Source organism: Spermophilus citellus, assembly GCF_964194105.1.
Source record: "Spermophilus citellus genome assembly, chromosome: 10".
Taxonomy (NCBI): Eukaryota; Metazoa; Chordata; class Mammalia; order Rodentia; family Sciuridae; genus Spermophilus; species Spermophilus citellus.
In genome coordinates this window covers 49211966-49222955 of record NC_138197.1, presented here as the reverse complement: position 1 = coordinate 49222955, position 10990 = coordinate 49211966, and the positions used below count along the sequence as shown (strand labels likewise).

Here is a 10990-nt window from a genome sequence, read left to right as displayed (position 1 = left end):
AGTAGATATTTAACAATTCTGTCCTAAACCACGGGAATAAAATATGTCCTTTTAAAATGAGGAAAGACATATTAGAAATGCTTGTTTAAAATGATACTTTAAAAGGGGTTAAGGTTAAATTTAGAAATCATTTATTTATGATCTTAAAATTTCCTGTTTTCTCTCTGAGAATTCCCCAGCAGTGTTCTCTAGCATATATAATATTTCCTTTGCCTATGTGACTCTTGTTTTTACATTTGTAATGGAAACAACATGAGTTCTAAAAGCACACTTTTCCAGGTTCATTCCATTTTCTATATTACTGCTGTAGCAGTAGCAAAGAGACTCATTAAATATAAAACTCTGTCATGGAGTTTCTATTGTATTCCATGCTTTGTCGCCTCTGAAGATGTGTTTGTTATCATATATTTGTAGTTGTAGATCATATATATATCTCATACCATCTTAAGTGTTGTTCAGGTAAGTTTTCATCCCTCCTACTGTTCATTTTTATATTTATTTTGGTTTTAACTTCACCTAAAATATTTACATTGGAAGTCTTGGACACTAAACAATTAACTGGAAATTTTACTTTATTAGTTAATAATAATGACACACATTGCAAAATTTTCTAGAATGAGTCTTAAGTACATAGCCCTTAACAAATTGGTAAGCATTTAATACAATGCTAAAGAATGTCTCAATTCACATATATTATGAAATTTTCTATAATCCTACTTAGGATAGTATAGCATACATCACCCTGTGATGTTAGTGCTGATGTAAAGAATAAGAGATATGTAATCAGTTGAAAATCTTAAGTTTTTCAGATAACTGATAAAGAATTAAAGATTTATTTAACACACATTAAGTGATAGACATGAACTATTTAAACATTTTAATATTTAATATAAAATCAAAAGATAATTTATAAGTCACAATAATCTAAAATTAAATGTTAGATTAATTAGAACATTTCATAAAATAACCAGGGTCAGTTTTTAACCAAAATATTTTAGAACTATCTTTCCTTTTGCTGACATTCTAATCTGACAGAAATGCTAATTTGATTTGTATTCTTCAAATGAAAGAAAACTTGCTTTCCAGAGAGGCATATATTTAAATGTGTATTTCATTCAATTATTAAATGTGGTTTTAACTTAGTGACCACAATATTTTATGAAATTTAATTTTTAATAAGTTACCTGAAAGTCTTTATAGGTCATGTAAAAAAAGAGAGTACTATCTTGGGATTTTTCCAACTCTACATTCTGCAGGATGAGTTTCTTCTGTATTATACTGTCACAAATAAAACAGGTGATGGTGAGATCTGGCTTCAACAAATGAGCTACTAAACAGTCATGTGGCTTTAAATTTCTTTTGCCTATGTTTGAACTCAGTGTAAGTTAGGGTTGTGCACATCTACCCCTAACCTATACTATGTGAGATCCATGAGCTAATTTATGTGCACCAAGTTCCTTATGAGTTTTGGGTTACTTTATTTCAAATTATCATTACTAGTATTGTCATATTACATTGGATGAATTTTCTGTCTAGTTCTTAGTCTATCTTAACTCTTTATCTAGATGATTGTACATGAAATAATTTGTTTTTGTATGGCTGTAGGAATGTTTATAGAAAATGCTGAGATCTAAAACTAACTTTCAAATCATTTCACATTTTCCTATATATTCTTTGTGTTTATTTGATGTTTATATTTATATATACACATATTGAGCATATATATTTCAAAGATTATATATGTGTGTATATATGTATGTATTTAATACATACATATACACACACACACAAACACACACACACACACACACATATATATATATATATATATATTTAAAACAAAGAGAAAAAAGATTATGAGATGGGCATCTTTCCTTTATATTATCTTTGGTCTCAAATACTTATACCTTTTCTTACCTGCTCTGGTGACCTTCTGAATTAAGAGTTTCAGAGAAATAACCAGAGGTAGTAGCTGTAGCAACACAGCAGCTGGGACCATACGGATCTCAGCATCCTGCCTTATGGCCATTATCTTTGTTTCTATCTTTATGCTGCCACTAAGTCTCCTCCTTGTGCTCTTCCTTCTCCTCTCCTCCCTGCCTCCTCCTCTTCCTGACTCCAGCCCCTATGGCTCCTTGTAACTTACCCTTCCTCTTCTTTCATTTTTTTTCTATTGCTACAAGATGAAACAAGATTCCCTAATTAGAAAAAAATAAATAATTTTAAACTGCATTTAGCTCTGTAGCTACTATACGCCAGTTCCCATAACCAAGATTAACAATAGAGGAACAATATAATTTTTCTTTATATTATCAAATACAGTGCATTAGATTACTTGTCCTTTAAGGGCTAAAAAAAAATAGATATTTAAAACAGGTTCAACCATTTTCTTATTTTTCTATGTAAAAATAAGTTGTTGCCGTAACAAAAAAAAAAATTGATGCTAACTACAAGAAAAAATAGTGAGTAATATCCCTCCCCCTCTTCCCTAACTGCTGAAAATTAAAATCATGTCAGCATCAAGTCATTTTTGCCACATCCCTTGTTCACAGCTTTTTCAGGGTGGGTCATAATTCTGTGTTTTGTTAGTGTCTTAACTCCATAGTGACATGCTGAAATCTCACTCCACATTGATTTCGTAGTGTACACATATATAATTTTAGGCCATCTTGTGAGTGATGAACCTCATTACTAAGTTATCATCAACTTTGTCCAAAAATTTATAAGCTTTGAAGGAAGAATACATTTATTAGTATGAGAAAGTTAATAATTGATTTCTCTGTTCTGAATGTGTGTACGGTGTGTCATTGTGTATGTCTCAAAAAGTAAACTTACTGTCTGCCTGTCGCCAGAGGGGAAAAAAAAAAAAGTGGGACCTAATCAAACTGCTGTGGGGTCAACCCTTGTGGTTTTAAAGGCCCTTAATGTTGTCCAGCTGCAAAATAAAAGGAATTGGGAGGGGAAGTTGGAAGGAGTGGAGGGGGTGGGGGGGATGTGTGGAAAAGAACAGGGAGTCTGGCTTTTATTTTTTTTTTTTTTAAGTGAGTTCAGTGCCAGCCTGGACATTGGCTGTGCAGACTATTGAGCTATTGTCTGCTCCATTTCCAGAATAGCCCCCAGTTAATCACTTCGGCTTTGAAGGGAATTTCCTCGTGGAATTCTCCACAGAAAATCTAATCAACTGACCTGCCCTCTCAACAATGGAAGGCTTTTTTTTCCTCTCTTTCCCTTATTGGGGCGGGCTCTGTAATGTAGCCTTTTGTGCAGAATGAACCCTCCCAGTAGGAGTGGAGAGCGTGTGTGAGTGACTGAGTGTGTGTGTGTGTGTGTATGTGTGTGTGTGTGTGTGAAGAATGCACACTATCTCATGTTGGTGAGTGTGTGCTTACTCCCTGACCAGATGCTGCGGTGCGGGGCAGCCACCATCTCTGCATGCGTGTCTGTGTAAGTGTCTCTCTCTGTGTGTATGTGCCTCTGTCATTTCATGTCAAAGGTACATTACCTGATTACCTTCCTCGCCTGCCAGATTTTTATCTAGATAATTGGAACTGCTATGGAGGCTGTGCCTTGCCAGCCAGCTTAGGATCTGTAAAGCCACAGTTTGTCCACCTTGTTATCTGTGGCTGCCTGGGCAGAGGAAATTAAAGAGACCCACAGCCAGGGGAGCACTTCCTACCCCTGACCTCCTCATCCGTCCCCCACAGGAGAGTTGGTCAGTACTATCTTTCCATTTGTGTTTTTTGGTTTGGTTTGGATTTTTTTTGCTCGCCTGTGTGTATTATTTTGGCATGTGGATACCTATTCCCCTCCACATCGCACATCGTGTTTTATGGAGTTTGGAGCTGAAGAAACTTTGGTTGGGTTGCCAGGACATTCGCACCACTTTGTGGAAAGCACGAGCTAACAGTGAGACCGACAGAGTGAGTGACAAGTTGTTTACAGGTTTCCTTGAAGGGGCCTCTGCTATATTTCAATCTGTCAAAGTTGCTTTTCTTCCCTCAGAACAATGCCTGATTGTTGTGTGTGAGTAAGTGTGTGTGTGTGTGTGTGTGTGTGTGAGCGCGCGTGTATTCGTGCTTGTTTCCGTGTGTGCTCGGAGAGAGCCTAGAAAGGGGTGAGAAGGAATAATAATTCTTTGTGTAAAAATGCTATTATTAAATATCTAATCTTTTGCTTAATTAGTTAATAAGTGCAATTTGTTTTGGGTTCCGTTATTATACAGACTTCTTAATCAGCCAGTGCATTTTACGAAATCACAAAATCATACTTTGTGTGTGTGTGTATATGTGTGTATGTATGAGAGAGAGAGAGAGAGAGAGAGAGAGAGAGAGAGAGAGAGAGAGAGAGGGAGGGAGAGAGACTTTTATTATTTGGAGGAGAGAGAGTATGGGAGACGTGTTAAATGAGTTGACTTCTCACATTGGGAATGTCTAGAAGAGAGAATTAAAAGGAAAGGACAGGCACCCTGAGGTTGTCTAGTGCCTTGCAGCCAGAGCGTGCGGCTCAGCTGAGGGGGGAGCAGCCAGACCCCGCTGCTGGAAGTGCACTACCCCTTTAAGAGACTGGTCAAGGAGTCCTAGGAGAGAGAGAGAGAGAGAGAGAGTGAGAGAGAGAGAGAGAGAGAGAGAGGAGGGGAGGGGAAGGGGGGAAGGGGGGAGAGAGAGCTACAGAGAGAGAGAGAGAGAGAGAGAGAGAGAGAGAGAGAGAGAGAGAGAGGAAGAGAGAGAATCAATTGGTTTAGAAGGTTTGGACTCACTTGACAGGTTCAGTTGGAGACGATCATAGGTGGCTGCTGTGACAAAGGGAAATTGTGCTTTTCCAGCATGCTTACTGACCCTGATTTACCTCAGGAGTTTGAAAGGTGAGTACAGTTTTTTTTTTCCCCCCCTAATATATTGAAGTGCAACTCTCCCATTTTACAGTAGTCTCTGAATCAATTGGAAGATACTCCCCCAAAATATGCTTTAGCTAAGGCTCCTGAAATCTTGATAGCAGATTTTTGTTGTGGTTGCGGGGACCAAACTGAACTGATCTCCAAAGTCTCCGAGAGATTTCTGCTAATGTTTTTAGGTTGCGTCCTATAACAGGAAATTAAATGAACATTAAGCATCTTTCTCCCCCACTCACGCTTCTCTCTTCCTCATTCAACTCTCTACTTTTTACATTCATTGATATTTTTCTGTCCCTTTCTACACATTTTAAAAATGCTTTTGTGCAGAGTGTTACGGTTTTCCAGCATCCCTGTCTCCTGTAATTTCTGGGGTGACAGAAGGTTTTAGTGGTGGTTAAAACGGAGGCTTATAAGTTCCTATTTGATCCTTCCGTAAAACTTTGGAAGCTGCTCAGTAGAGCACATGACCTTTTGTTGATATAAGAGAGCAGAGATTTTTTTTTCCAAAGAAAATTTAATATCCCAGTATATATTAGTAGATTACACTTGAGTGTCAAGGGGGGTGTGTAAAAAAGGGGGGGATTGGGGCTGCTCCCTTTCTGAGTTTTAGTAGCCACTTTTTGTGCTAGCTGTCTCAAGTCAATTTGGTTACTACCTTTTTTTTCCCTTTGGCTATGATGATAATCAGTGTATTTGTAATTAAGTTGTTCCTATTTAGAGAAATATGTGCAATATCCTTCCATTTGATGGTGTTGCAAGTGAAGCAGGGCTTTGAAAGAATTTTAGTCCTCTTCATGTTCCTATAAGTACACACTGCAATTTTTAAATTTGAGTTCTTATCCCAGCATAAGTTCATTTTTTGAACTATAAATAGAATTTTGTTTGCCATTAAAAAGAATTCAAACTTTGTATTCTGTATGGTGAATTAAAAAAAAAAGCTAAAAAAAGCCAGGATGCATGATACCCAGGCTTTTTTTCATTTTCATGAAAGCTACCTTCTGTATAAACATTTGTTGTATCTGACTATGCAATGCAAGCTAGGTGCTAGACCAGCTGGTTAAAAATATGCTAAGTCAAGCTGTTCATCGCTCAAACGACTGAATTTGATATGAAAAGACGAAAAAAGAAAGGACAAAGATTAAAACATTCTAGAAGTGAAGCAGTGGAAGGGAAAAAGAGTATTCAGAATAAAATAACCCTTGGACATGGCCACATATTCGAGAAGCCAGTATCAGATCAGAGAAAAAAGTAAAATAGCCAACATGCATACTTTAATACAGTCTTTCTCTCATTTCCTCTTTATTTTTAATTAAAAGGTGCATCCTTACTTAATAAGTTCAGTGAATAATTGAGCTTTCTTAACAGTTTAGTATTATTTTTTCAAAGTTCTCTACATTAACTCTTTAGTTAGCCTTTATTTACAAATATAGCCTTATTTCCTATGTAGATAGTGAAGTTGTTCACATTGGAACATACTATTGACTAATGTAGCAATTTGTTAATTTAACACAGTAAGTTTTCTAGCATGCACAGAGTAGCACTTAAATGATAATTTTCCTTAATTCTAATTATACTTTTTGAAAATAAAAGTCTGAATCTGATTTGTAAGCCTGTTAACAGATTGTTCTTATAAAAAGGTAGTTACATATTAACAGGCTTTAGCTTATTTCTCCACATAAGCAAGCTTCCTGCTGTGAACTTTATTTGTATTTTTTCAATTATCTCTTTTTAAACTAAACTTTTCCCTTTCGTATTCTGATGTTCAAATCTCTTAATATTTTCCTCCTGGTGAGAATTAATTTCTTTCTCTCTCTCTCTCTGTCTCTCTCTCTCTCTTTTTTGTCACCCAGAGGCATGCTTTTATAACTGGATAATTAAATAAGCAAGTGATAATCAATAGGATTATTAGTATGAATATCATATTTGGAAATATTAGTAGCTAAAATAATTTTGACAAATGTCATACAATGTAAAATTTCTTAATAATTTCCCCTGTGGTTGTAATTGGTAATACATACAAAAAACCTCAGTAAACCATTACTATTTGTTTACACTGAATTTGTACGGTGAGTGTATCTACAGTCACTCACAGAGTATATCATGCAGACACAATATTGAATATTTATTTTTTCAAAAGAGGTTCATATGATGCAATTACACTATCACATAGAATTGTGGTGTTTTTTTTTCCTTTTCATCTGTTTGCAACTTTCATTGAATACATAGGTTATTTCTACTGTCTGTTAATTTTTATTCTATTTGCTCACCTGCCATAGATGAGTTTTCATTCAAACTTAGGAATCTGAAAAGAAGACTTCTAAATTTCTTTATGAAATAGAACTGGTGTAGAGGACTTAAGTAAGTTAGTTGGGGCTCAGGTATTGTAGAAGTTTTACATGATCGTTTATTCCTTATTTCATTGGTATTCTCCATCGTCTGTTATTCTTTCCAACCTGTGGACTATTTGAAACTTCAAGAAATATTCAAAACTTAATTGTAAAGATCAAAAATCAGATTTAGATTTCTATACATCTGTATTTTTAGCTGTAGAAATAAACATGGTTAATACTCTCTCACTAATAAACAGTGGTTAAATGGTTAAGAAGTAGTAAGAGTTTCATTGTCTGTTAAAAACTATTCAGGAGGTAGAGCCCATGTAACAGTAGATTCTGAAAAGTAGAAAACTTGAAATATTGCACTTTTATTTTCAATCATCCCTGTCATAATTGATTATGAAAACACAATTCTCAAGTGGCAGATGAATAGGCAAAGTATGTTCTGAAGAATTATTTGCAAAAAAAAAAGTCTTTTACACCTTGTTATTTAGAGAAAAATAAATGGCAACATGGTCTAAATGTTAGTAACAGCATCATTGCATGGAATATTTGAATTAAAAATCTCCTAAAGAACTCAATGAATTTACACATTTAACTGAAAGAAAATAATGAAAAATTGTGACTTAAGGCTTTTCCTTTGAAATGTACCTATTTCTTGACATTTGTAGAATGAAAATATTTAAACTATTTGCCTTAAATTTCAATAATAGTTTGAACTAATGAATGAAAAATAGCCATTTTTGTTAGTGTATCAATAGCATTGTATCTGCTTTCCTAATTGATTATAATTTTAGGTTTATGACTGATCTACTTGTTACACTTTCTAATTGCTTCATCTTAGAGACTTAATTAAAAAGCAAGTAAAATGATTACTTGTGAAGACAGTCTGATAATGTCTAAAAGGGAAAAAAGTTGGGATTGAAGGTAATAAGCTGAAGCAAATTAACCTTACAGTATCTTCTATTTGTTTGCTTCTCTCAAAACGGGTACAGATAATAGGCAACCTATGTTCTAGATATTGAGGAGTAAAACCTTCTCCAATAAAAATTAACTTATATACTTCATACTACCATCATATTTATTTGTGGTCATACCAACTAAAATAATTTTTTTCTTATTAGAAAACTTTTAAGTGGTTTTCTGAAGAAAGAAATGCACCCTAGGTTCTATAAAAAACTAATTTGCAAAATTGCACTAAAAACTACTACTGATTGGCTGCAAGGATATCTTTGACATTATTGATATTTTAATTACCTAAAGTTTGACCATATCAATAAAATATTTATTACCCAGACATTTATGCTGCTTAATTAGAAACATTCTCTTAAACCATTGTGCTCATGAGTGATGAGTAATTCAGCTTTGCAGATGACCTCTAGGTGTGAATCAAAGGAAAGTTATATGTCCAAATTGTCACCTAATGGCAATTGTAAACCTGAGAGTTTGATAATATATTTTGAGGATGTTCTGATATTTGTCTTTGATCATTTTACTACTGCCTTTTAGAGGAAAAAGTGCCTATAACTTATTATAGATTTTAATTACCATCTCAATAATTTGCAAGCTTGGCTAAGACCTTGGCTTGGAATGCAGCTTCTATGAAGTAGTTCATAAACCACACTTGTGTCACACACACACACTGGAGCACTGTCCTGAGGACTTGGCAGGGAACCTGACTGATTATCAAGAACAATTAAGGGTTAAATGACAGGTTGCATTGTGTGTTGCTCAGTGTTTAGCAGGTTTGATAGAAAAAGAAATGCGTGAATATTATGATTACTTTACTTCTTGGTGCATTCTGATGTTTCTTAAGTACGGTAAGCATATGTTGAACTGTTTACCTGTTCTTGAGGAGCTTTTATCTAAAATCTGTATATGCATCAGAGACGAGAGAGTCAGAAAATAAGAACTGTTCTGATTCTTAGGAACATTACTCCTCCATAGAGTTGAAAGCTATTTCATATGGATTTCATTCATAGTGCATTTAGAAAGCAAAATTACATTCATGGGTGAAGTCTGATTTTTATTGTCTGTTCCTTCCACTATCAATTCTTCAGCCACCTAATGAGTATATTGTATAATGCAGATGTGCATTATGTAGTCTGAATGCCACCCTCTTTATAGATTAGTTAAATAAGTATAACTGATGGGTTTTGTTTTCTTTCATAATTTGTTACTCATTTGTAATTTCAATGAGGTTAACCAATAGCATGGGAAATAAATCAATCTAAGTTTGTCTCTTGTACTAAGTCACATACAGTTTCAGTATGCCAGGTCTCTGATTCAGGTGATGGCAGTTAGATAAAAGGATGTTCAGAGATTTCACAATTATGAAGTGTCTTCTTCCTGAAGGAAAAAAAAAAAAGAATGTTGAACAAGAAGTGGACTAAAAGCTTGCAAAGTTTTTCCTTCCTTCCTTCATTCTTTCCTACCTTCCTTTTCATCATCATTTCTCTGACATGTAAAATTCAAATGCTGGGTAGATGAACATGATCAAGGGGTATTGCTAGAGTAGCAAAAAATATATAAAGACAGATCTTGTGTTGCTCAAGTGAACATCGTGTATTTATTTGGATATACTTTCAGAGGATGCTTCATGTACATTCATGTTCATCAGGAACTGATGATGGTTCCAGAGAAGACCTTTTTATCCTTTTGGACTTCTATGTCTTCTTTTGCAGCTTGGATGTTATCATCCCTTTCCTTTGGTGTTAGCTATTCTTCTCTTTACTTACTAGTTGAGAGTTCATACATCTCCTCTGGAGATACTGTGGCGTATGGTTCTGCTTGTCCAATAGGGGGGTGTTACATTTCTCTACATTCAGTATCCTTTTCCCTTGGAGCCTGAGAGTAAAACCTCAGCAGTACTCCCTGCCTTTGCCAGCCTGAGGAGTGAGAGACAAAGTTGTTCCCAGCTCTTGCGCCTTCATTGTAGAGCTGCATTCTGCTCATTGGGCTGCCGAGAAGGACCAGACCGAAACAAGATTTAGAAGAATTCTGGTGAGAACTGTTTATAGGGATATGGTATTTTAAAAGAATGTAGTAAACAAACAGAATTGTGGCATAAACAAAGATAATTAGCATAAACAATGTCGTTTTAGGACAGGTGGTTTAAAAAAACAAACAAAACAAAAAACCCAAATATGAACCCAATTTGAATGCTGCCAGTTTGGAACCACTGAACCTTAATCTGTACTTCATGAGAATTACCCAGGTTTGTTGATAAACTTGTTAACATGCGTTTTCTGTTTCTTTTGTATCATTTTCCGGTCATTATGCCCTTTTGTCACCCAGCTTGAAAGTAATTAATCTATTACAAGCTAGATTAAGGACATTTTGCTCATAAAACATGACAGAAGGAAAATTAAAAACAAAAGCTTGTAGATGTTCATAGACATTTGAAATCAATGTCGAACCTTAAATCAATTCAAACTCGATCTTGGCTCATTGTATTTCAAATCTCTTTCTTTCATCTAACATTTCAGTCACTTGGCTCTCTAGAATTAATACATTTGCTTTTGTCTTGCCTTGAAAATTCAGAGATTTTTTTTTCTTTTTTGCTGGGGCTGAATCATCACTGGTGTTATGTATTTTTAAGTGTTGCTTATTTTTCTTTACTATTTTTCTCTATAACTTAGTGAAGGTGGAGCAGCAGTGTGTAATGTGTCTGGTGATCATGTAATATGAAGATGCTAGTTATTGAGCACCAGTGTCTAAACCTACTGTGCCGGGATGAATTTTTATCTGGAGACTTTTAGGTTTA

The 10990-nt window shown here is 35.0% G+C and overlaps 1 protein-coding gene across 1 annotated transcript in view; it reads left to right on the top strand.

Moving 5' to 3' along the window:
* The first annotated feature begins 4718 nt into the window (after positions 1 to 4718).
* The window catches only part of SOX5 (SRY-box transcription factor 5), a 393350-nt gene continuing 387078 nt past the window's right edge, over positions 4719 to 10990 (top strand). Inside the window, exon 1 of the mRNA XM_081311948.1 lies at positions 4719 to 4861. Within this exon, the coding sequence (XP_081168074.1) occupies positions 4824 to 4861 (38 nt within the window). The 5' untranslated portion in view covers positions 4719 to 4823. The remainder of the gene's footprint in view (positions 4862 to 10990) is intronic.